The 27,901-nt window shown below is 36.5% G+C and overlaps 1 protein-coding gene across 2 annotated transcripts in view; it reads right to left on the bottom strand.

The window, feature by feature from the left end:
* The window catches only part of RIT2 (Ras like without CAAX 2), a 386,411-nt gene that overhangs the window by 290,529 nt on the left and 67,981 nt on the right, over positions 1–27,901 (bottom strand). For both annotated transcript variants that reach the window (XM_021686323.1, XM_021686324.1), the window contains exon 2: positions 12,105–12,161. In XM_021686323.1, coding sequence (XP_021541998.1) covers positions 12,105–12,161 — 57 coding nt within the window. The remainder of the gene's footprint in view (positions 1–12,104; positions 12,162–27,901) is intronic.

Genomic DNA, 27,901 nt, shown 5'->3' with positions numbered 1-27,901 from the left:
AGGTCTCTGCGTTATTCTCCTGCTCTCCCACCTTGCCTGCCAGCCCTGAGGCTAGCAGAGTAGTAAAAACCCCACGTCCTCCTCTGATCTTAGCCCTTCTTCCAACCTTCCAACTATAGCTTCAGCCTCTAGTCGGGCATCAGTAGCCACCCGAAGTGCCCACAAAAGAGGCCATCCCACTGCACAGCCATGCATTTGCCCTCTTTGCCACAGTGCACTATGCACAGTTCCTCAAACAAGAGCATTAGAGCAGCTGGTGTTTGGGGGGCATCCCCATATGCATGGGGAGGTGTCCTCAAGCATCTATATGGACCACCCCTCCCCACATAGAGGCCAATAGCCAATTTGGGATCTCCCCCAGGGCTGCCTCTTTCCCAAAACCCAATTTTTTGATCTCCTGGCTGGCCCCCCACTTGTTGGTCCAAAAAATGACCCTTGTCATTGGAGAGCATGGAGAAACCGAGGAAGAGTCAGAGTATTCCAAATTTGTAGGTAGCAATTTTAACAGGCAAGGAAACTTACCGAGACCGAGGTTAGGCTATTGTAAAATGAGTGACTCTGCACCTGCCTGCTAACATCTTGAGAGTTTATATAGAAGCCTTAACTGGGCTCATTCACGGGTACCATGCAGGTGGTGTCAATAATACATTTCTCTCTCAAGGCTGCATCCTTGAAATGTCTCCAGCTGTGGGAATGGTGGGTAAAACATTCCAAGGAGAGGGGCAGGTGTGAGGAGCCCCTTATTGCCCCCAGGCAAGTTTTCAGGTCAACCAGAGGTCATGTCCTCTGGATGACCTCCTCCAACAGCAGTACTTAATACTAAGATTTACTTATTTAAGTACCAACAGTACTTAGATTCATGGGATGATTATAGTATGCTATGTTCTATGCTGGGCAGTTCACATCTATTATCTCAACCAATCCTCATAGCAGCTTTATGTAGGGACAATTATTATTTTCATTCTTCAGGTGAAGAAATAGAGTCCAATGTGGGAATGTAAGCATCTTCCCTAGGTCTAACAGCTGGGAATCACATGGTATTTAAAGCCAGATCCATTAGTGCTTCATATATGAGGTGGTGTGACTAGCTTTTAGTGGTAGAAGTTTCACCTTATATACAATGAATTAATATTATTAATTTGGGTAACTAAAGGAAGATAATTCTCTCTGTAACCACACACACACACACACACACACACACACACACAGTCCAGAATTGCAGTTGCTGCAATGTTGCTTGGTTTGTGCCGATGTGAACGTTCTCCCTGCCCACCTCGTTTTTGTGGTTTTTTTTAACCTCTTAAAGATTTGGTAGGAAGGTACTCTAGCAATATGAGCACAAGGTCAAATAGTTTTATAAAATTTGTCAAAGTGACAACACTTGGTTCAGGCCAATAGACTGTGACATAAATAAAGAAAACAGAAGCTTCAGGGCTGCTCACTTGCAGGTGTCCCTTCCAAAGGTCTATTCCTAATTTCCTACTCAAATTTTTATCAGTGTTTTTCTTAAAGGGGTAGGAGTATTTCTGGATGCCATACCATGTGAGCTCGCAAGAACTTGACTATACCTGGAAGTGACTGCCAATCAAATAAATATGTGTGATTACACTCAAATAAAATACGTCCCCAAATTATCCTCCTGACATTATGTATTTATTTGTAAGTTTGTGTGATCTGTCTCTTCCCCTCCCTGAATTGTAATTTCCATGAGGGCAGAAACTTTGTCTTGCCCATGGCTATAGCCCAGGTCCAAAAAGAGCATCTGGTACACAATAAAGGCTATTAATTATTTATAAAGAATGAATGGACACAAGTGAGAATATTAATAGGCAACACAACCTAAAAGAGTTGGAATTACTCCTAACCCACAGAACTCAACAGAAAAAAATAATTATATTAACTTATATAAACAGTGAGTGTCTCATTCGGAAGGGGATTAGTTTATCATATTTACAGAGAAAACAGCAAGTGTTATTTCAGTTATTTCCAGGAATGATCTAAGTTTAGTCTACTCTGGAGTCAAGAAGGAGGTGCCATAGGCTACAGCTCAAAACCAGTGTGGTCCTGGTGGATGCGTTCCCTTGTTCTTAGCCTGACATCATTAAACTTCCAGTTCTATTAACTCCCTTTGGACTGATTCAATGCCCAACAGGCAACTTTTATATTTCCATGTAAGATAGCCATCATGGAGATGATATGCTGCTCATATCTAGTTTTTTTGATAGAGACTTTACATGGTAAATTGAATCAGGGATTTGTAATTATGATTTGTTCTCCTTTATTTAGTTTGGCCACAAGAAAAATGTCCATAATCATACATGCTTTGAGTAATTCCAGGCACAGTGACAGTAATATCATTGCAAGTTAATAAATTGTCATTCTGGTTACTTTGCCATCTTTCTGGGATGGATTCTCTGGACCTTCAAAAAAGAGCACAAAATCTAGGTGGTCTTTTCTTGACAGCTTTCCTTATTACCATTTTTATCTTACAGTTCAATTGACTCCTACCGAGGAAATTATAATATTCATTTTGTCTTGAGCAGAGTGTGAAGCAGTCATATCCATATTCTCTCACAGAACAATTACGAGAAATCGTGTCATCACCTCATTTTTATAGACAAGGAAAGGTCAGCAACATATGCTAATTTATTCAAGGCTGAAAGGTCAGTAAGTACTTTAAACATTCATTCCTTCAATTTATTGATCAGCTGCTATGAACCAGGCACTGATCTAGATTCTTGGGAGACTTTGGGGACCAAATCAGTTTATGTTCTAGCTAAGGAATACAAATGTAACTATATAGTGAATTAAAAGGTAATAAATGTTGTGAGAAAAACAGGAGAGAGTGAATATAATCAGTTCTGGCGGTGGTTAGTATAAGCCTGACTAAGAAGAGGCATCTGAACCCAAAGGAAAGACTTGAAGTAGGTAATGAAGTTAGCTCTGTGAGTATCCCAGGGAAAGAATGTTCCCAGAAAAGGAAAATCAAGTGCAAAAAGGCCAAGAGGAGAAATTATCTGGCATGTTCCAGAAACAAGGGGATTCATGTAGCTGAAATCAAATGAATGGGGAAGAATGGTAAGAAATAAAGTCAGAGGGGCAAGGTATGTTGTTTCTGGGGACTTTTTAGGCCTTGGTCAATATGTTAGCTTTTCCTCTGAGTGAAATAGGGAACTACTGAAGGGTTTTGAACAGAGTGACATAATGTAGATTTTTTTTTTAAAGATTATCTTGTCTGCTATGGTGAAAATAGACTGGGGAGCAGGAAAATAGAAGCAGAGAGACCTCTTAGAAGCTAGAGTAATAATCCAGCCTGGAGATTCTACTGGTGCATATCAAGATAGTAGCAGTACAGTAGTGAGAAACAAGCTGATTTGGGATATATTTTGAGAGTAAAGCCCACAGTATTTCCTGAGGGCATGTTGTATGGACAATGAAAAGATTCAAGGAAGATTGAAAAGTTTTAGGCATGAGCACCCCGAAGGATGGAATTGCCATAGAGATGAGAAATGCTATAGATAGAAAAGTTCTTTTTTTGTGGGGAAAAAAAAAACAGAAATCAGTTTTGGACAGGGTACTTTGGAATGTCTATTAGGCATCCAAATGGCAGAGTTGAGAGGGAGCTAGATATACAAATCTGGAAGTCAGGGAAGAAATAGGAGGTGGAGATACACATTTTTGAGTTGTGGCACATAAATAACACCTGAGGCCATGACACTAAAGGGAATCATCAGGGAAGAATACGTGAATAGAGACAGTAACAGGACCAAGCACTGAGTCTTAGGGTCACTCCAATATCCAGGAGAAGAGGATGAGCCAAAGCCAGGCCAAGAGTCAGAGAAACTGACACAGTAGTTAGAGAAAAACCAAAAGTGGATGCCAAGTGAAAAAAACAAGTGGATGAAATCTGAGAGTGGTCAACCATATCAAATGCTGCTGGTAGATCAAAATGGATAGAATGAAAATCAACCACTGGATTAGCCTCTATAGAGTCAAAGCGACCTTGATAAAAGCAATTTCAGTGGAGTGATGGGATTGAGAATCTGGTGAGAGTTGATTGAAGAAAGTAAGAGAAGGGGAATTAAAACTGGTGGTACAAACAACTCTTTGAGGAGCTTCACAGGTAAGGCAGTGGGAAAATGAGGCAGAAAGTGGTGGAGAAAAATCAGTCAAGAATTAAAAAAATTTTTTTTATATTTAGGATGCATGGAATAGCAGCATGTTTTTATGATAATCAGAAATGCTCCATGAAAGAGAAAAAAATTGTTTGAGCAGGATTCTTCAACAGGAGAGGAGAATGGGATCTACAGAGTGGAAAGTGTGGCACTGCCTTATACAGGAGCATGGATAGTTCATCTAAGTAATATCTAAGTAATAAAATTAGTAGGAGGACCAAGTATGGGTGTGGAGAGGTGGGTAGCTTTGGAAGATTCTTCAGAATGAGATTCTTTGGAAATTTATCTTCTGATTGCTTCAATTTTTCTCAGTAAAGAAACAAGCAAGGCCATTGGCAGAGTGTGAAGAAGGCAGAAGTTGCTGGTCTAACACCAGGAGTGAGAGAATGAGTAGACAATGACCTGCATGTATTTGCTAGGCTTAACTCAAAACGCATTTGAGATAATACATTTAAAGTGAGACCAGGGAGCACGGTCATGTTCAGTTGACCCAATGCAGTCTCAGAACAAGCAAACATTTGGGTTTAGCCTGGGTGGTGCTTAGCTTACTACATCAAACATGAGAGAAGAAAGAGATTTGAAATTCTGTGATTATAGAATATAATTTAGGTAAGAGAAAAAGAGGACACCAAAGTCACTCACACATTCTCTAATTCAACAAGTTATTTTGAGCATTCCCTGTAAACCATGCACTGTGCTAGGTCCTGTGTGAAATACTGTAAACCATGTACTGTGCTAGGTCCTATGTGAACAAGGCAGACATGGTCCCTACCATCATTCAGCCTACATCCCACATGGAGAGACAGACAAAAAATAGCACAGTTTTTAATGCAGAATTTGATAAATATCATTAAGGAGAAAAGCCACGTGTTGATGTTGAGAATAAATCTGTATGTTACACATGCACATGCCTGTGTGTGGGTTTATGTGTTGAGCAGTTAATTCAGGTAAGGTGGGAAAAGAAGACCTCTCTGGGGAAGTGATAGGCAAGCAGAGACCTAAAAGGATAAAAAAGGAACTTGCTAGGTGAAAAGCAGAGGAAAGGTGTTCAAGGTAGACAATGGCATATTGGCAAAAGCTGAAAAGCCAGGAAGAGCTTACTTGGAATATTTCAGGAACCTAAAGAAGACTCCCGTGGCTGGAGCACAGTGAACAAGAGGGTGTAACAGGCTGAGTGGAAAGAAAATCAGCATGAAGGCAGAATTCAATTTCTAATCTATCTGATTCATAGTAATTTCCTTACTTTTCTAACATGTTTGGCATTCCAGATCACTAATAAATGTAATTCTTCAATTTCAGTTTTTTTAAGCCTTGATTTCCTTCAAGAATTATACTCTGGCATTTATTCTACCTGGTAATAAACCACCCCCCCTTCTCCAAATCTCATGCTATCCCTTCAGCGCTGCTCTGTAGACCATAGCCTCGTGGTTTGCTCACTTGAATAATTGTACACATTAATCTATGCTAATGTATAAATGACTCCTAATGGTTCTGGGCATTACCTCTCCCCTGAGCATTTACATTTTAACAGGGATTTTCTAATGGCACAAAGAAGTGACTCTATTAGTGCACATTTTAGACACTGAGCAGGCCATTTCAGTGTGATTCAAACACACTATTTCTTTAAAATCCTTAGCTTAGGAATTTTGTATTTCACCAGAGATACTGAGAAATGTATACTTAATGTGGTACCTTTCTCCTACACCAGTCTAATCATATCGATATTTTTCATGCTCATACATTGTGGTGTGATCACAATCTTTAGATGTGATGCTGTCCACAGATGACCTGTCCATATTGTTGATGTACTTCACCACCTAGGTGAAGCCCTTGTTTTTTTGAACTTCCTAAATCATTCAGGAAGACTTAAATCTCCTTATGACATTTTATTTTTTCCTTGTAGAGCTTGTTACAGTCCTTACCAATTGTTCAGAAAGAATATAAATCTTTCAGATGAGTGTATTATGCAGTATTCATGGCCTGTAAGTGAAATTGAAGGTCTAAAACACTAAGAGAGGAAAAGCATTCATAGCTGAGTCAATTACCAAAGTATGTGTTCCTTGAATATAGCATACGTAAGTATACCTCAAAACCTGTTGGTCATATGAATTTCTGGACACTATGAGAACTGAATAAATGTATGGACAGGTAGATTAATAAAGTGATAACTGATTCCTGGGTTGTTAAAGTTGTTTTCCTTCTGCAGGAAAAGAAATCCAATGAAACAATTGGATAGGTCCTTAAGGCCAGGTTCCTCTAATCAAATTGTGTGCTGTACTTACACAATGACCTCAAGTCATCCTAAATCAATGAGGAAAAAAAGGATAATTTGACTCTGGATAAAGAGATATGATCAACTCTTACAGATAATGAAATAAAATTAGGCAGTGAAGCTCAATGGGGAACGCATTCCTGCTTATTTTTGTGCACCATTCACTCTCATGCCTTGTACAATGCCCAAATCATGGTAGCTACCCAACAAATATTTGTTAATAAATTAACATTGAGTGGAGAAGAAGAAGAGGAGAAAGAGTAAAAAGAGAAAGCAGAAGAAATAATAATTAACATTAGCATATGCTTTTAATTTTCCAAAGAAATGTTTTTCTGGTAACCATTTTAGGTCAAGAAATAGCCATTAACATACATAGGGGATTTCTAGTAAAGACACTAACACACTTTTGATTAATTATTAGTCTAATTGCTCCCTAGGACTCTAAAGTTAACTATAGCAAAATGTAAAAGTGATTAATCCTTTTCTAGAAATGTATTCATTCATCCATTTTTTATTCAATAAATATTTATTGAGCATCTACTATATATGTCTGGCATCCTACTAACGTCTGATGAAACACTAGTGAATAATATATTGAAGTTCCTATCCTTATGACACTTTAATTAAACAAATAATTTAAAAAGTTATTTAATTATATATCTACAAATGATATTAAGGTGATACTCAAGGTTCTGAATGAATGTATGAAAGTAGAATGTATTTTATTTTGGGTAATCAAAGGCGGCTCTCTTGAGGAAGCAATATTTAAGCTGAAGCTTGACCAACGTATGACTTACCCAAGCAAAGATGGAGAGTGGAGAGGTAAAGAGCATTCAGGGTTAAAATATATGCATAAGTATTCCAAGGTAGAAAAGGGCTTGGGAAGTTTGTTAATTTAAAGTAAGGTAGGTGTGGTTGAAACCCAAAAGGGGATGGAGTATGACAAGTCTGTAACCAACAGTAACAAGATCATGAGAGTCTTTATGCTTAGAATTTTATTGTTCATCCTAATCATAATTGATGACACTGAGAACTGTTAAGAAGAGCAAATTTGTGTTTTTAAAGATATTTCTGGATTCTGTGTAAAAAACAACTGGAAGAGCTAGTCTAAATTGGAAATGGGGTGTAGCTTAGAATAAGAAGGCAACAGAAGTTATGGAGAGATGAGGACAGGTTCAAGATATTTTTAGGAGGTAGAAACAATAGAGTTCAGTGAATGATTCATATAGACAAGTTGAGATAGGTATCAAGGATTCCTGCTGAGTTTTTGGCATGTGATCCTAGTGGATAAAGGAGAGTACCATGATAAATAATCCTGAAAGAAGTAAAAGTCTACTAAGGATAATCAGTTATTAGCAAAAGTTGGGGCATGTGTACTTTTATCTTCCTTGGAGCTATCTAAATGTAAAAGTTCAGTGACCTGTCAATAATATTTATTTTTATCTCAGGCAAGAGCACAAGACTGTAGATACTTAAACCTTTAGTCAGTCCTACAAGATCTTTAAAGATCTGATCCCTGATGAAGCTTTACCTCCCTCTTGCCACTCTGCACATTATATCATTTATTTCATCTTTAGGACTTCTGGTTCCAGACATGCCCCATCTCAGTCACATGTTGTACTGTCTTGTTTGGGTGCCTGTATTTTTTTGTTCTTCTGGGAATATCCATTCTTCCTTCCTTTTCACTTGCCTAACTCCTATGCACTCTTCTAAGTATGGAGAAGAGTTGCTCTACATGTATTTGTGTCCCTTCAGGTCAAGTGAGATGTTCCCACAGTGTTCTTCTGCACCTTGTGGTATTCTATTTCATGAACTCACTGCATGATCTCGTTTACTGATTTATCTTCTCCACCTAACTGGGAGTGCTTTGGAAGCACAGCTTGTGTTTTTATCTCTATATATCCATGTATAGCATGGTACCTGGCACATAATAGGTGCTAAATATATATGTATGATAAAATTTTACAGGTTTGCAGAAAAAGGAGGCCAAAACAATAGTCTTTGAGGACAGTGAGACATAATTACTAATTATGTATATGACTTGATCAAAGTTTAGAATTTTCCATCCAGTATAAAATGTCTTATTCAGAGCAATCAATTTGATACTATATCTTGTTTCCATCTGTATAATTTGCCAAGTGAAGTTACCTGGTTTTCTCTGCTCATATGTTTGCCTTCATTTGATTATCAATAAAAGCATAAACAGAAACAATTCTCAACATATAAAGATATCAATAAATAATTTGGACTAAATACACAGTCCACAAATGAGAACCTGATATTTACATTGTTGGTTTTGAGGAAAGGAACACCATATTCTATTTCAGAAAAAAAATCAACAACTTGATACCTAATTGATATTAAGTTAAAATTATATACCATATGATTTTTAATTTTGAGCAAGTTACAATAAAATTTAAATGACATGGCAAAACCCAAACCATCCTAGGTCATTTTCTCAAATATCTCAAGTCTTTGAGAAATCCAGACTTCTCTGAAAAGTCTCCTCAAAGGATCCTGAATTTTAGAATGGACCGCAGGAAAGCCAAGAGGGCTTTTTTTTTTTAATTTTATTATGTTATGTTAATCACCATACATTACATCATTAGTTTTTGATGTAGTGTTCCATGATTCATTGTTGCGTATAACACCCAGTGCCCCATTCAGTATGTGCCCTCTTTAATACCCATCACCAGGCTAACCCATCCCCCCAACCCCTCCCCTCTAGAACCCTCAGTTTGTTTCTCAGAGTCCATAGTCTCTCATGGTTCATCTCCCCCACCAATTTACCCTCCTTCATTTTTCCCTCCCTGCTATCTTTTTTTTTTTAAAGAGGGCTTTTAAAACATATAGGAAACTGTGATCCAAAATCACAGTGAATATAACTTAAAGATAGTGTCACTGAACTCCCTTACCATTCTTTCAAAACCCCTCAGCACTTTGCTTCTTTTTTATAGTAATAACTGACTTCATAGGTAGCATAAATATTTGTGTATTTGTCTGAGTTCTTCTTGAGTTGAAAATTCCTTAAGGGCTTGAACTGTGTTAATCTTTTCTTTCTAGAGGACAAGCAGATTGCTTGGCAAAGAGTAGGCATTTATATTTTTTGCTGATTGAATTACATGCAATGGTTATCTCTAATGATTTACTGCTAATTAAAAAATAGCATGTGTGTTTATTACAAAGGGTTGAACATCAGGACTTTGGTCAAAACGTTTCTTCTTATTCCATAATTACTTTACTATGGAAAAATCAAACCATACCTAATGTTTAATTCTTAGAGATACTCATTTTAAAGATTAAATTAAAGCTTCAATTTATCCATATTTGGCACCTGATTAAATTAAATTAGGGAACTTAATTTAATTTTTGAGTGAGGTCTTCTCATGAAAAAATAGAATCAATACCTTTCAATATCCCTTTCATAGGTATTGTCTATGGATTTGCAGATGCTAGACCCATTGGTTACTGACATTGAAAATGTTGTCAGTTAATAAGGAAAGCAATTACTCCTCTGGGTAGAACATTCATTGGTACCAGATAATATCCCTAATTCTTGTCAGTAATGAAGGGAATCTAAACTTTCAGAATTGATGTAGATTTGAACGAAAAATAATTTTAAGATGAACATAAAGAAGGAAATAAAACTATGCAAATCTTTCAAATATCAGAGAAAAAGTCTTCAAAAACCTCAGTCAGTAGGATGACAAATCTGCACAGAATTGAAAAAATATTCATTTCTTATATAAATTGTGAAATAAGTATCCTTAATAGGCATATTCTTCTCTAATTTGTATGATTTTCAAAATGTAGTAATATGAATTTTCTCTTGAGGGGGTCATTAAATCAGCCAGACTGAGTTATAGTTACATAGCTTGAGCAGATGAAAAATAAATTATTGAGACTTTTACCTTCCTCAAACAGGGTACCAATGGAAAATTATGAACCAATATTTTCATTAGAGAAGACAAGAAATGAAATGATGGGAAAATCGAATTGATAGTAATAAAGTGCTCTGTGTTTCCACTTTCAAACTTCTTCCTCTAAAGCTATTTTATTTATAGCCAGATAAAAGTAGGATTTTAGCTGTCTGTTAGTACAGAATGTCCAGTTAGCTTAATTTCAAATGATGGATGTACTTCATGGAAGTCTAAAGAAATCATCATCATATTCTTCTTATTTCTTCCTCTTGGATGAGCCATTTATAATTTATTCATATATATTGCCCTATTCAAGCCATTTGATGGGAAAGGTTGATGAGCAAAGGTAGCTTTTTCAAACACGGACCCATATAAAGCTTAAACAATGATGAAAAGTAATGAACAACAGAGTGAATTTGTGATATCATAAATGATATATTGTACTGTTGAATTTTCCAACAAGATAAAAGATTCAGAGCTTTTGCCTAGAGATTTCTCCTCTTCTGTAATTCATAGTGGGTTATGCAAAGTCACCAGCATTCCAGAAGCAAGATATTTGGGAAATGGATTTAAATGATTGCTTCTAAAACTTTACAAAGTGATTATTTTCTCTTCAGAAACAAAACTCAACTTCTTGAGGAAGTGCTTTCTGATTAACAATGCATAAATTTCCTGCACTGAAATCTTACTAATCAGTTCAACTGATGAAGAAGTCTTGCTGAATTGTGGGATATTTAAAAATGAGTACATTTTACTCATTTCAGCGTAAGTATTCAGGCAAATATCCTATTCCATATAACATTTTATATACACAGTAGGATCTTGAATTAAAATTGCCTGATGAGCCAAATAAGAATTAGAGGATCATACCCATTGGAAGTGATGGTAGGAGATACTCAGACAAAGGAATAGAGGGTCAGGGATGAGGTGTATAGTCAAAATTGTTCACAGTCCGGGCAACCAGGCAACCATGAGGGGTCCAGAACTATGTGTTTCCCTCAATGCTAATTTGTTTCTAGACAAAGAGTGCTATAGCAGACTCTGGGAATTTCCAACTGATCTTTTAGAATAGCTCTTTGCAGGAGTAAAGCAATGTTAAAGACATCTTTTCTCCTTTGATAGAGGAAGAAAACTTGTTCCCAATTGCAGTGTTTTTGCATTAAGTACAATAAAAAGAAAATCATATAGGAAGAATGAAACATGGCTGAATTTTTGGCTCTAACAATATTTTGACTCTTTGAATCTCAGTTTCCTCATCTACCAGATGAGAATGGTGAACAAAATTATATCTATATCTAAAGTCTTTTCCAGATGCACCATTAACATGGTTAACTAATTCTACAATAGAAGATCCAGACATTGGATCCAGACGCTAAGTGAACAAATGACCAAATAAGCATGCAATCACATCAGTTATATTATCCAGACCAGAGCTTTTCAAATGCAGGTAGATATCCATTAGTGGATCCTGAAATCAACTTAATGTATTCCAACCATCATTTATCAGGAAGAAATAGAGTAGAATGGAAAATATGAGAGTGTACAACAAGAAGTAAGGACAAATATTGTTTCTTGAAGCTTATATTATGGTGGCTTATATATTCTATATTTATTTGTATTTGTAATGGGTCATAGTAAAATATATTTCTTATTCTCCATAGACATCAACAGTATTTATCAGCCACTTATTTAGAGTGTCTTTATTTGGGCTAAAGGAGAAAAGAGGCTTATACTCACCAATAGTGGGGTCATGATAATCAGGGAACTGATGACTAATAAACTGCATTGTCATTGCTGAAAAAAAAATAAATTTAATTTAATAAAAATTCACTGATTCATCAATAAGTTATTCTTCAATGTAGTTCATCAGTCTCTCAATAAGATCTAGTGACTTATTTCTCTGAGTGACTAATTCAATTATGCAACATGAACCACCAAATGATAGAGAAAGTTCTAGAGGAGAAAAAGTGTTAACTAGAAAGAAAATAATGCCAGATACTTCTCTGGAATAAATATGTCAAAATTTTCAGTGTATTTTAATAAAAATTGCATTGTAGTAAAAATAAAGCTCTAGACATAATGAGAATATAAAGTAGCTGTAGGATCCTTCTTGGCTTGCTTTGGTGTAACAGTTGGTATAGGTTGGGAAGATCTTTCCACTAAAGGTCCTATATATATTCTGGGACTTACTTATCTTCCTCATCATTAAAATAAGGAGATAATCTCTGAGGTCTCTATTATTTATAAAGGTACATGATTATATGAGTTTTTATCCTTAGCCAGCTTTTTAGTTAAAATTATTTGTCACTTTTATTGTGCCTGATCCATGCTATTCAGGTCCTTTTATTAATTTTCATTACTTTTGGGGGTTATTTCTCCAAATTCTCCACATTCTTTTCAAATCAATAATTTTATAAAATATTTATAATGTTTCTGTTATAGTATCTTCATATAAATGTCCATTATTAGGAGACAAATGGAATGCTGAAGTAAAGCAACAAAACTTGGAAAAAGAATTTGTACATAGTAGTTCTCTTCCTTTTCTCCCTCCTTCTCTCTGTGCCTCTGTGTGTGTGTGTGTGTGTGTGTGTGAGAGAGAGAGAGAGAGAGAGAGACAAAGACTCCCTGATCATACGTTAGCCTCCCCTGAGTCTTCTTCTCGACCAAACCCTGACCTAGGTCCCTGCCCTTGCTAGACCTGTATAGCCCAGTGGTAGCAAGAATCCTGCTAAGTCAGGTTGGTGAGAATCCACCCTTGGTAGCCAATCCCCTTGGCCTGCCTTTGGCAAGAATCCTTTTAAGTCTGACAAGAATTCCCTACTCCTGATGGCTCCTGTTAGTAATTTTCCATCCCCCAATGCTCGTCCCCACTCCTTGCCTATAAATTCCCACTTCTCCTTGTAGTATTTACAGTTGAGTCCAGTTATATAATGAATTCTCTTTTACCTTACTACAATAGTTCCTGAATAAAATCTATTTTTACCTTTTTACTGTCCAGCTCTGGCCTCCTTTAACAATGCATTCATGCTTCAGCAAATGTTTGAAACAGGGAAGACAGTTAAATTCAACAAACCTGTACAAGGCACTAATCTAACCCTGCTGAGAAATGAAAAGAAACAGAACCTGACCCAGTGAAAAAGAATTTCTGTTTACACTTTGATAGTGTTTACTTCCTGTCTTTGCATTGACAAAGGAAGTCTCCATATGAAAGTATTACTCAATTTGACAGTTTAGGGCAAATTTTTGAAATGCAAATTAACATTTCTTACAGAGGGCTTTAGGAGTTAGAATATTTCAGGTAAACAAACTGAAAGCAACATGTTTATTAAGTAGATATCAAGGAGAATTGGAAAACGTTTTTCATGAGTTTTAAAAAGAGCATTCTCCTCTGTCTCTTACTGCCTGTCTGGTTTAGTTCCAGCTAGAGTACAGAGGTTGGAGGTCTGGCCTCCCTTTGAACACTTGTGTGGCTAGTCAGTCAACTAAATTTCAAAGACAGCTCAGACTTGGTAACTTTAGAACTAAAATGAGGAGATTCTCCACTCTACTCAAGGCAAAAAGATATGCACTATTCACTGTGTGACAAGAGCCTCATCATCCATCTTATGATAATCAGTTATCTAGGCTAAAATCTTGAAGATGTCTTTGGATATTTCCCCTCTCATATCTTCCATCTAGTTTTCATGAGTTTTCATTTTACCTCCAAAATATCTTTCAAGTATGTCTTAACTCTTTCTGATATTACTGTAGTTTGGAATCTTATATTTTAAATCCCTATTGCCACAGACTCAAAATTGATTTCTCTGTAGCTATTTCCTTTACTTTCCATTAACTTTCACAATGACACCAGAGTCATATTTTTAAAAAATCTGGTTATTCATATGTCAGCAACTATTAGGATAAGGAGTAATGTGTCCTTCATGGGCCCATCATATCTCTTCAGGCTTGACTTCCACCACTGCCCAACTAGCTGCACTGTGTTCTCAGACTTATGGAAGGAAGGACTTTCCACCCATGAGCATGCCTTTATCCTGTGGCATAGCACAGCTTCAGCTTCTCCTTCGTTTTTATATCATACTAACAAAGGCTCTCCTTGATCAAACCTTCATCAGGCTCCTCTGAAGCCTCCTTCTAAACCAGGCCATGACCTTTGGGCATCCATGCTCATCTCTGCTTTGCCAAGTTTTAGCAGGAATCCTACTAAGTCTGTTTGGAGAGAATTCTCCACACTTCATATATGGTCACCCTTGATATCTGATCAAGTTCGTCATCTCCAACCCCCATGATTACTTGGACTACCTTAGCAAGAATCCTATTAAATTTATTCCACCAGAATCCTCCTTACCCTTTTAGTGATTTTCCATCCACTGACCCCCAACTTGCTCCTTGGCTATACATTTCCACTTGTCCCTGTATTTGGAATTGAGCCCAGTTCTGGACTGTGGGAGTTTTCTTTCCCCTACTGCAGTATTTCCTGAGTAAAATCTATTTTTACCATTTTACTACCCAGCTTTGCTTTTCTTTAACAATGCTAATAATATCTCCACTCAAATGTCATACTATTCCATCAACACATTTAAATTCTTCATCAACGAGGAGCCAGTACATGTGTATAACTAGGGGCTGGGTTGATTTCTATAAACCTAGGAAAGAATTCTGAGGGTGAAGAAGTTTGGAACAAATTTAAGGAAGAATATATAAGCATTTTAAGAACTGATAGATATATGTGATACAACAGTTGAGAATCACAAAACCAGTATCAGAAATAAATGAATCAAAGATTTACTTCTTACACTTACATATATTTAGCATATATTTAGATGATGGAGTTTGTGCTTTCATGGAAACCTGCTGCTTATTGTATAATTGAAAAAGCCTTTCAATTCCCAAATCCTTTGACCTACCACTGAGACAGAACCAAAGAAGAGAGAGCCAGCTGAGCTTTGTTCCAGAACTTCAAAAGATAATTTTTAGAAAGTTTGATTTGTAAAAGTTTCTTTTGTGTTTTACAAAGTGGATGCCTGATGGGATATGTAAGAGCCAGTTCCCTTTGCGGAGATGATATGTAAAACAATTTTTGAAAAATCTCTCCTAAATACATGTCAAATTCAATGTTGGAGATAACTAATCTGCTAAATATCTATCGATTGTACTGGGGACTAAATTTTATTTATTTTATGATATACAGGTTTACTTCCTTAAAATCTGAGGATTCTACTTTGTTTTGTCGAAGAACCATTCTGTCAGAAACTCAGTAATAGCTCCCCCTTTCTCTGTGGAGGTTTTATTGTATTGACTTTATAATATCTGAATTCATCAGTTTTTAAGTATCTAGTGAAAATGAAGGTCTATGTCTCCTTCCCAAAATACAAATTCTTATACACACTTGTACACAATATTGAGCGATATTGTCCTAGCAAATAACCATAAATGTCAATCAGTCTTTTGCTTAAAAAGAGGACAACCATAAAAACTGTGATTTAAGAGCTTCTGAGAACCCCAAACTCAAATCTGCCTCTCCAGAATTCCTAATATTCAGCGTAGATATCCATATCTTACTCTGCATTTTTGTTTGTTTTTTTTTAAATATTCCTTGATGAGTAGTATACAAAGTTCCTAAACTTGAGTGTGAACCAACTTGATGGATCAGTTAACAAAATCCACCTGGCAATCATGAACCAATTATAGTCAGTATATTCAGGAAGACACAGGAAAGGAGGGCAAGATATTACTAGACATAAATTTCACAAATATTATCTTAGACTTATTCTGTCTGTGCCTTTCCTGTTCTGTAAAAAATAACAAGAGTCATTTTGGAAAATTTTGAAGAGGAGCAAGCTCACATTTTCCATACACTTTAGAAAAGCTGCTACATCAACAGATTCAGAACAATTTTCAGGGTTTAAAAAAAAATGTAGTCTTTCAATAATGAGAGAGGTTTGTTGGCTTTTTTTGGGGGGGGGTTATGTAATGTATGTACGTATTTGAAATTGTTAAGGAATGTTCTACAAAGTACTGAAACTCTGGATGATATAAGGATGGGTCTATTTTATTCAGAGATTCACTCAGAGTCAAAATCCTTGCCAGTGCACATTTAGCAGTTCTTGTCTCAGAGACAGTATTACTGAACTCAGCAGTATGTGGATATTAGCCAGGAATAAGAATGCTGAGGAAGAAATGAGAAGGGATGATGGGAGTCAAGCAAGCACAAAAATTGGTTGGATCCCATTAGGTATCTTAGAACCCTTGATCCAAAGAGAATTATGTGTGTGTATGAATCAGGTAAATACTGATATTGGACTACAGAATCTCTGTATCAAAGGGAGCCATCAGGGTATTTATCATTTCTTTTTATGAAGGCTATTGATTTGTATATGCTAATTTTAAACTCTCTACCTTCCTAAAGTATTTTATTATTTGAGCTATTTTTATCATGACATTTTAGGAGTTTCTATCATATCATCTACAAATAGAAACAGTTTCCAATTTTTGTTTCATAATTTATCTTGTTAATACTCACTGGTTAATTCATCCATCCACGATAGTATTAGATAACAGTGCAGACAGGGATCATCTTTGACTTTTTTCTTGATCTCAGTGGGAATAACTTTTATTTTTTATTTTTTTAAATTTTATTTTATTATGTTATGTTAGTCACCATACATTACAACACCAGTTTTCGATGCAGTGATCCATGATTCATTGTTTTTGTACAACCCCCAGTCCTCCATGCAGTACGTGTCCTCTTTAATACCCATCACCGGGCTAACCCATACCCCCACCCTCTACTCCTCTAAAACCCTCAGTTTGTTTCTCAGAGTCCATAGTCTCTCATGGTTCATCTCCCCTTCCGATTTCCCTCCCTTCATTTTTCCCTTCCTTCTCCCAATATCCTCCATGCTATTCCTTATGTCCCACAAATAAGTGAAACCATATGATAATTGACTTTCTCTGCTTGACTTATTTCACTTAACATAATCTCCTCCAGTCCCATCCATGTTGATATAAAAGTTGGGTATTCATCCTTTCTGATGGCTGAGTAATATTCCATTATACATGGACCACATCTTCTTTATCCATTCATCTGCTGAAGGGCATCTCGGCTCTTTCCACAGTTTGGCTATTGCGAACATTGCTGCTATGAACATTGGGGGGCATGTGGCCCTTCTTTTCACTACATCTGTGTCTTTGGGGTAAATACACAGGAGTGCAATTGCTGGGTCATAGGGTAGCTCTATTTTTAAATTTTTGAGGAACCGCCACACTGTTTTCCAAAGTGGCTGTACCAACTTGCATTCCCACCAACAGTGTAAGAGGGTTCCGCTTTCTCCACAACTGCTCCAACATTTGTTGCTTCTTGCCTTGTCCATTTTTGCCATTCTAACTAGTGTAAGGTGGTATCTCAATGTGGTTTTGATTTGAATTTCCCTAATGGCTAATGATGAACATTTTTTCATGTGTCTGTTAGCCATTTGTATGTCTTCTTCAGAGAAGTGTCTGTTCATGTCTTCTGCCCATTTTTTGACTCGAGTTTTGTTTTTTGGGTGTTGAGTTTGAGAAGTTCTTTATAGATTTTGCATATCAGCCCTTTATCTGTAGTGTCATTTGCAAATATCTTCTCCCATTCCGTGGGTTGCCTCTTTGCTTCATTGACTGTTTTCTTTGCTGTGCAGAAGCTTTTTATCCTGATTAAGTCCCAAAAGTTCATTTTTGCTTTTGTTTCACTAGCCTTTGAAGATGTATCTTGAAAGAAGTTGCTGTGGGTGATGTCAAAGAGGTTACTGCCTATGTTCTCCTCTAGGATTTGGATGGATTCCTGTCTCACATTGAGGTCTTTCATCCATTTTGAGTTTATCTTTGTGTATGGTGTTAGAGAATGGTTGAGTTTCATTCTTCTGTATATAGCTGTCCAATTTTCCCAGCACCATTTATTGAAGAGACTGTCTTTTTTCCATTGCGTATTTTTTCCTGCTTTGTCAAAGATTATTTGACCATAGAGTTGAGGGTCCATATCTGGACTCTCTATTCTGTTCCATTGGTCTATATATCTGTTTTTGTGCTAGTATCATGCTGTCTTGGTGATCACAGCTTTGTAATATAGCTTGAAATCAGGCAACATGATGCCCCCAGCTTTGTTTTTCTTTTTCAACATTTCCTTGGCGATTCGGGGTCTTTTCTGATTCCATACAAATTTTAGGATTGTTTGTTCCAGCACTTTGAAAAATGTCATTGGAATTTTGACCGGGATGGCATTGAAGGTATAGATTGCTCTGGGTAGCATAGACATTTTAACAATGTTTATTCTTCCGATCCATGAGCATGGAATATTTTTCCATCTTTTTGTGTCTTCTTCAATTTCTTTCATGAGTGTTCTGTAGTTTCTAGAGTATATAGATCCTTTACCTCTTTGGTTAGGTTTATTCCAAGGTATCTTATGGTTTTTGGTGCTATTGTAAATGGAGTCATTTCTCTAAATTCTTTTTCTACAGTTGCATTGTTAGTGTATGAGAAAGCAACTGATTTCTGTGCATTGATTTTATATCCTGCCACATTACCGAATTGCTGTATGAGTTCTAGTAATTTGGGGGTGGACTCTTTTGGATTTTCCACATAAAGTATCATGTCATCTGCGAAGAGAGAGAATTTGACTTCTTCTTTGCCACTTTGAATATCTTTTATTTCTTTTTGTTGTCTGATTGCTGTTGCTAGGACTTCTAGTACTATGTTGAACAATAGTGGTGAGAGTGGGCATCCTTGACGTGTTCCTGATCTTAAGGGAAGGCTCTCAGCTTTTCCCCATTGAGGATGATATTTGCTGTGGGGTTTTCATAGATGGATTTTATGAACTTGAGGAATGTTCCCTCTAACCCTATACTCTGAAGAGTTTTAATCAGGAAAGGATGCTGTATTTTGTCAAATGTTTTTCTGCATCAATTGAGAGGACCATATGGTTCTTCTCTCTCCTCTTATTAATGTGTCCTACCACACTGATTGATTTGCGAATGTTGAACTACACTTGCATCCCGGGGATAAATCCCACTTGTTAGTGGTGGATGATCCTTTTAATGTATTGTTGGATCCTATTAGCTAGGATTTTGTTAAGGATTTTGGAATCCATATTCATCAGGGATATTGGTCTGAAATTCTCCTTTTTGATGGGGTTTTTACCTGGTTTGGGGATTAAGGTAGCATTGGCCTCATAGAATGAGTCTGGAAACTTTCCTTCTGTTTCTATTTTTTGAAACAGTTTCAGGAGAATAGGTATTATTTCTTCTTTGAATGTTTGGTAGAATTCCCCAGGGAATCCATCAGGCCCTGGACTCTTGTTATTCGGGAGGTTTTTGATCACTGCTTCAATCTCGTTACTGGTTATTGGCCTATTCATGTTGTCAATTTCTTCCTGTTTCAGTCTTGGGAGTTTATAGGTTTCCAGGAAGACATCCATTTCTTCCAGGTTGCTCAGCTTATTGGCATATAGTTGTTGATAATGATTTCTAAAAATTGTTTCTATTTCCTTGGTGTTAGTCATGATCTCTCCCCTTTCATTCATAATTTTATTGATTTCTCTTTTCTTTTGGATAAGTCTGGCCAGTGGTTTATCGATCTTATTAATTCTTTCAAAGAACCAGCTTCTAGTTTCGTTGATCTGATCTACTGTATTTCTGCTTTCTAATTCATTGATCTCTGCTCTAATCTTAATTATTTCTTTTCTAATGTGTGGCTTAGGCATCGTTTGTTGCTTTTTCTCTAGTTCTTTAAGATGTAGAGTTAGTTGGTGAATTCGGGAATTTTCTATTTTTTGAGTGAGGTTTCGATGGCTATGTATTTCCCCCTTAGGGCCGCCTTTGCAGTATCCCATAGGTTTTGGACCAATGTGTTTTTGTTCTCATTGGTTTCCTTGAATTGCATAAGTTCTTCTTTGATTTCCTGGTTGACCCAAACATTCTTGAGCAGAGTGGTCTTTAGTTTCCAAGTGTTTGAATTTCTTCCAAATTTTTTCTTGTGATTGAGTTTCAGTTTTAAAGCATTATGGTCTGAGAATATGCAGGGAACAATCTCAATCTTTTGGTATCAGTTGAGACCTGATTTATGACCCAGTATGTGGTCTATTCTGGAGAAAGTTCCATGTGCACTCAAGAAGAATGAGTATTCTGTTGTTTAGGGTGGAGTGTTCTGTATATATCTATGAGGTCCATGTGATCCAGTGTGTCATTCAAAGCTCTTGTTTCTTTGTTGATTTTCTGCTTAGATGATCTATTGCTGAGAGTGGAGCATTGAGGTCTCCTACAATTAACATATTGTTATCAATATGACTCTTTATTTTGGTTAACAGTTGGCTTATGTAGATGGCTGCTCCCATGTTGGGGGCGTAGATATTTACAATTGTTAGATCTTCTTGTTGGATAGACACTTTAAGAAGGATATAGTGTCCTTCTGTGTCTCTAACTACACTCTTTAGTTTAAAATCTAATTTGTCTGTTGGCATGGAAGATGGATCTCCATTCCTTTACTTTCAGTCTGGATGTATCTTTAGGTTCAAAATGAGCCCCTTGTAGACAGCATATGGATGGGTCCTGTCTTTTTATCCAATCTGCAACCCTGTGCCGTTTTATGGGAGCATTTAGGCCGTTCACGTTGAGAGTGATTATTGAAAGATATGAATTTGTCATCATGTTGCCTGTGAAGACCTTGTTTTTATAGATTGTCCCTGTAAATTTCTTTTCTACATCACTCTTGGGGTCTTTCTCCTTTTATAGAACCCCCCTTAATATTTCTGGCTGGGCTGGCTTAGTGGTCACATGTTCTTTCACTTTCTGCCAGTCTTGGAAGCTCTGCATCTCTCCATCCATTCTAAATGACAGCCTTGCTGGATAAAGTATTCTTAGCTGCATGTTCTTCTCATTTAGTACCCTGAATATGTCTTGCTAGGCTTTTCTGGCTTGCCAGGTCTCTGTGGATAGGTCTGACGTTATTCTGATGTTCCTCCCTCTGTACATAAGGAATCTCTTCCCCTTAACTGCCCTTAAGATGGTTTCCTTGGTTCTAAGATTTGCAAGTTTTACTATTACATGCTGGGGTGTTGGCCTGTTTTCCTTGATCTTGGGAGGGGTCCTCTCTGCCTCTAGGACACAAATGCTTGTTTCATTCCCCAGATTAGGGAAGTTCTCAGCTACAATTTGCTCAAATATATCTTCTAGTTCTCTCTTTCTCTCTCCACTCCCTCAGGGATTCCAATAATTCTGACATTGGAATGTTTCATGGTGTCACTTATTCTCTGACTCTATTTTCATGGATTCTGAGTTTTCCCCTGGCCTCCTCTTTTCCCTTTTTATCTATTAAATTGTCTTCTAGGTCACTAATTTGTTCTTCTGCCTCACTTACCCTAGCTGTTAGATTATCTAGATTAGATTGGATCTCATTGATAGCATTTTTAAGTTCTGCCAATTCAGCTTTCATTTCTGTGCTTAGAGACTCTATGTTGCCATTAATTGATTTCTCCATTCTAGCTATTGTCTTCACAATTGCTAGCCTGAATTCCATCTCCAACATCTTGGTTATATCTGAATCCATTTGTAAATCTGTGGCATAAATCATAATCTCTGAGTCTTTCCTATTGGGGAAAAGGAACCTATTGAGTTCCTCCTCCTAGTCATTCTGTTGAGGGGTAGTTGAGGGAATGTATAGAGTCCAAATTATTGACCACAACACAAGCAAGATGCACCTGTTTTCTAGGGACCTTAGGCTGCTGGCCTCTTGTTTTCCCAGCCTGTCTTCTGGGGCCTGCCACACTGTTAGTCAGGCAACCCTGTTTGGGCAGAGTTGCCCTGCCCCCCTGTGGCGGGGGATGGGCTCAGTGAAAACTGTTTTTGGGGGGCTTTTGTTCTCTGGTGGCTTTCTCTGGTGGCATTCTGCATCTCTTCCGAGAGTCAGAGCAGAAGAGACCATTTCCAATCCTCTGCCTCAGAGCAGAGAAATCACAGTCTGTTCTTCAGTGAGCTCTCCAGGCCACACTATCTCGGTTTCTGTCTGTCCTGCTATAAACTGCAGCGTCCTGGGTTGTGCGCCCCTCAGGAGGGCTCCCAGTCCTCGTCTCCAGGTTGGGTACATCTCTGCCCTTTGTTCTTCTAAAACCACCAGCTGCCCCCAGTTTGCTCCCACTGCCTTGCCACTCTGGTTTCCGTCCAGGGGGCTGCCCTAACGTCTTTTCCTCACCACTACCGGTCTGCGAGTCTGTGCCCCGGCCCCAGCACTGGAGGCTATCACTCACAAGCAGTGTAGGATCCCCACAGCCAGGCTCCGTCACGCTGCCATTTATCCTCCGATACCTGCCTGCGAATCATGGCTCCCCACTTTGTACCTCAAAACCAACCGCCTGTGATATTCTGTTTTTAGAGATCCAGATCTATATTCTTACATCTCAGGCTGATTTCGTGGGTGTTCAGAACGGTCTGGTAGCTATCCAGCTCAATTCCAGGGACCAGTTGGAATAGGGTCCCCTCCGTCATCTTTCCCCCCACCTTCAGGAATAACTTTTATTTTCACAGTAAGATACTGGCATTAGTATTGTGATATATTACATATTTCATCATATTATGGAAGTAGTCATTGATTTCTGCTTTTTTGAAATTAATAAGGAATCAGAGTTATATTTCTTCAAAGGTTTTTTCAGTACAATGTAGATAATCATATGATTTTTCTCCTGAAGACCATTAATGTGGTAACATTTTGGGGGGATAACTTATTTTAATAGCCATCCAAATATTAAACCAACTTTGCATCCAGGATTGAAGTCTATTTGGTCATGATGTCCTATTTTTCTTAATGTGGTATTAGAGTCTACTAATAAGTTATTTAGGATTTTCAGGTTACTATCCATAAGTAATGTTTGTTTTCTTTGTTGGGTTATCTTTATCTGGATTAATATCAATCCTATGTTTCCAATATAAGATAATTTGGGAGATTCTCATTCATTTTCTATGTTCTGAAACAGTTAATATAGCATTGGAATTGTATGGTTTTTAAAGGTTTAGTAGAATCTCCTGTGAAACCATCTGGGCCACCTGTCTTTCTAATACAGGTATTTCCTTTATAAACTTTCTCTATTTATTCTGTGCATATTTATCTGTTCAAGTTTTCTAACACTCCTGGGGACAGTTTTAGGAAACTGTATTATCCGAAGAACTTATCCATCTAGGTTTTCAGTCTTCCCAAAGAACTGTGCCTTCTGATGTTTTTGATTTCCTTTGTATAAGTAGCAATTTCCTCCTTATAATTTTTTGTTTGCTGTCTCCATTATTTATTTGCTTACATTAGCTATTAGTTTGTCTATTTTGTTGATTTTTTCAAAAAAATTTAATGTTTATTTCATTGTGATTATTATTAATAATAATATCCATTGATTTTCTTTTATCTTCTTTGTTGCTTTTGTCTGTATTATTTCCCTGCTTGTGTTTCTTTGGTTTACTTTTTCTTGTTAACTCAGTTCATTTATTTTTATTTTTTTAATTTTGTTGGTAAAATTTTTGTAGATATGAATTATCCTTTGATCTCTACTTTCTATCCCCTATATAGTTTGATATTACTTTTAAGAAATTTATGATTTTATTTGTATTTTTCCTTTCATGTATGAGTCAATATGTAGAAAGCTCTTTTCAATTTCCAGCTGGAGGAGATATTTTGCTTATTTTATTTTTAATTTCAGTTTTACTGCCTTGTGATCAGGCACTATTATTTCTAATAACTCCACTTTATGTAACTTGCTGATATTTTTGGTGTCCTAATATGTAATTAATGTGTTTAATAAATCAAAGTATACTGATAAGGTAGTATTTGATATAAGCAACAATAAGATTTACTTTATTATTTTTTAACTGTTTTATATTCTTATATTTTGTCCACTGCTCTGTCTTGTGTTGAGAATGGTGTATATGTTTACAAATTATAGATAATTGTTGTCTTTTGGTGTATAAGTGTTGTTATCAGTAATATCTTTTTTGTGGTTTGTGGCTTTTATTATTAAAAAGTGTAATTATTTTTGTCTTTTTTTGTCTGATACCAACATTGTAATCAGTGCTTTATTTTTAATTTGCTTAGTTTATCTTTGCCAAGGCTTTTGCTTTTAAATCATTGTATTTTAGGTGGGTCTACTATATACTATATTGTATATTGTTTAAGAGCCAATTTGGAAATTGTTCTCTTTTAATAGGCAAGTTTAGTTTATTCATACTAACCTACTCTTATGTTCCTCCATGTCTTTGCATGGCTTGATAGCTCATTTCATTTTAGCACCAAGTAATATTCCATTGTCTGGATGTACCACAGTTTACTTATTTATTCACCTACTGAAGGACATCTTCATTGCTTCCAAATTTTGGCAATTATGAACAAAGCTACTACAAACATCATTTGCAGGTTTTTATGTGGCTATAAGTTTTCAACACCTTTGGGTAGATACCAAGGAGTATGATTGCTAGACAAGTTTATATCAGATGTGTTTTAGTTTTCTAAGAAACTGCCAAACTGTCTTCCAAAGTGTCTGTACTACTTTGCATTCCCACCAGAAATGAATGAAAGTTCATTTGTTTGAACTTTAGCTCCACATCTTTGGCAGCATTTGGTATCATCATTATTCTTGATTTTGACCATTCTAATTGGTGTCTAGTGGTGCTTTGTTGTTTCAATTCATAGTTCCCTGGTGACATACCATGTGGCACATCTTTTTATATGCTTATTTGCCATATATATTTGTTTCTTCAGCAAGGTGTCTGTTAAGGTCTTTAGCCATTTTTAATCATGTTGTTCTTTTTTGTATTGTTAAATTTTATGAGTTCTTTGTATATTTTGAATAACAGTCCTTTTTTTAAAAGAGAGAGAGTACTCAAGTGGGAGGTGGGGGGAGGGACAGAGGGAGAGAGAAAGAGATTCTTAAGCAGGCTCCACACACAGTGCGTAGCCCCACACAGGGCTCAATCTCACGACCCTGAGATCATGACCTGAGCCAAAATTAAGAGTCAGATGTTTAACTGATTGAGTCACTTAGGTGCCCCTGAATAAGTCTTTTATTGCTGTGTCTTTTGGAAATAGTTTCTCCTAGTCTGTGACTTATCTTCTAATTCTCTTAATATCATCTTTGGGAGAGAAGTTTTTAATTTTAATAAAGTCCAGCTTATTATTTTTTCCATCGAGTATGCAAAGATATTGTTTCTCAGAAGACATTGCCATACCCAAGGTCCTCTGTTTTCTCTTATATTATCCTCTAGGAGTTTTATAAGTTTGCATTTTACATTTAGGTCTATGATTCATTTTGAGTTAATTTTTGACCTGTAAAAGGTCTATGTCAAGAATCACTTTTTTGCATGTGAATGTCCAGTTTTTTCCAGCACTATTTATTAAAGAGACTATCTTTGCTCTATTATATTGTCTTTACTCCTTTGTCAAAGATCAGTTTGTTATATTTATGGGGCTATGAGGCTGAGGTGTATGTCAGGAAGGAAAGGAAATGGATTTTGGTGAACACATAGTAGTCTCTAGTATATAAGGGAAAGGACCATCAGAAGGAAATCTGAAATATCAAATGAAGAAAAATAAAATGTCACCCTTTTCACTCCCAAAAGAATAATCATTCCCTGAAAAAATAAGGTCTTAATGTTTCTATTTTTCTTACTAATTTCCATGAGGGATGCTCTACATTTTTAAAAAAGCATCTTTATTTACAGATGAACAGCTCAAGGAATTATTACAAAAAAACACACCTGTTTAAATTCTTACAAGATGAAGCAATCTACATGGCAGGAATCTATGTATAATTTTGTAGATTTAAAAATAATTCTCTAGATAGGGGTATATTTGAAATGATGGGCAAAGTTTTTGTTGTTGTTGTTTTGTTTTGCTTTGTTTTTTCAGCTCAACTCTGTGGCCATAATGAAAAGTTTGGGACAGGAGATAGTGATGGAAGTTTGTCACACTCATGCACATGAACACTTCTCCTTAAGTCAGTCTGTCTTTCACTGGCTTTATGAACACAAAGAAAGAGCAGAATGCATACAGATAGAGAAGACATTTAAAGATCAGAAAAGTTGAGTCATCCATTGTAATCTTAGTTAAAGTAATTAGGGATAGAAATAAAGTATATTTGGTAGACTCATACTCTGTCTTTAAATTATTAGTTAGTGGATGACCTTTGTTAGCAAACAAGATACTTCCCCTTCCCCGCCCCATTGAAATGGACATTTACTTAATATTAAACTGCAGATCAGGAAGTACCTGATGGATTTTGTATCAAAGACCCTTTTCCATTACTAGTGGCCATCCCATTAACATATGTTATGTAAATGTAATGCTTGCCTGGACTTTATAAAATATTCATTAAATACATACAATAAATAATGGGCAATTGCATCTTCAATGTTTATACAAAAGTAGTGGTGAGAGATTAAATATAATCATTTTTTAAAAAACAAACCCATTTTGATTAGACTCCTCTTTTCATGCATATGTTCTTTATTTAAATTTCCATTTTATTATTCAGATATTCCAATAATTTACTATTTCATTTTAAAGTTAAATTTAAATCAACTGCTTCTTGTTTTGCATAATTCAGTATTAAACCATCAAATTTACCTACATGAAAAATCTGACAATATTATATATCACCTTGCTTGGAATGTCAGTGGTATTTGCCCAGAGGCAGAGACTGAGAGTTGTGAAAAAGGAAGTTTATAGAAAGAAGGGAGTAATTTTCTACAAATTTTTCAAAAGATTAAAATATTGCATAAAATCACACTACTTTATTATTACTCTCCTCAGCTCCCTGACCCCCAAAGGAGTTTAATATTTATGAAAAGTACTGAACTGAAACTTTGGAGAGTGATATAATCTAATTACACAGAGATAGAGGTTGACAAGTCATTGCTTTCCCTTTGGGATATTCAGGCCTCTCAGAAGAGTGGGAAGGATGATGGGAATCTGGTCACTAAGACATACTTCCATTTGTCTCTTGGTCTGTTGTGGTACCTTGATATAATTACTTAAACTCTCTATGTCATTTTTCTTATCTGCAAAATGAGAGGAAGAAGAAAGGACAACTTAAAAATGCACCCAGATTAAGCATTCTGCAATATCTATTTTTCAAATTGTTCTCACTACCATCCTTTGTCTTCATCCATTTAGGATCTCATTCTGTTATCTCTATTCTAATTCTGTCTTCTATCGAGTCATTCTGTTCCAGCCATACTGGCTTCTTGGGGGTTATTCAAACATTTCTAGCCATGACCCTTTCCTGGGAGGTCTTTGCTGGTGCTATTTCCTTTACTGAAATGATCTACACCCAGATAACTGCTTGGTTTGGCTGTCTCGGATTATGATTCACATGTGACCTCTCTGGGAGGTGTTCTCTCACCAATGAATTTAAATCAAAACCCATTCCTCCTCACTAGAACTCCATAGGCTCCCTTCCTGATACTCACTCATTCATTTATTCTATTCAAAAATATTTATTATGTGTCAGACACTGCTTTATATAATGGGCCACACCC

This window comes from Neomonachus schauinslandi, chromosome 14 (assembly GCF_002201575.2).
Source record: "Neomonachus schauinslandi chromosome 14, ASM220157v2, whole genome shotgun sequence".
Lineage (NCBI taxonomy): Eukaryota > Metazoa > Chordata > Mammalia > Carnivora > Phocidae > Neomonachus > Neomonachus schauinslandi.
Note: the sequence above shows the minus strand (reverse complement) of the source record. Positions and strands in the feature narration are given on the sequence as shown.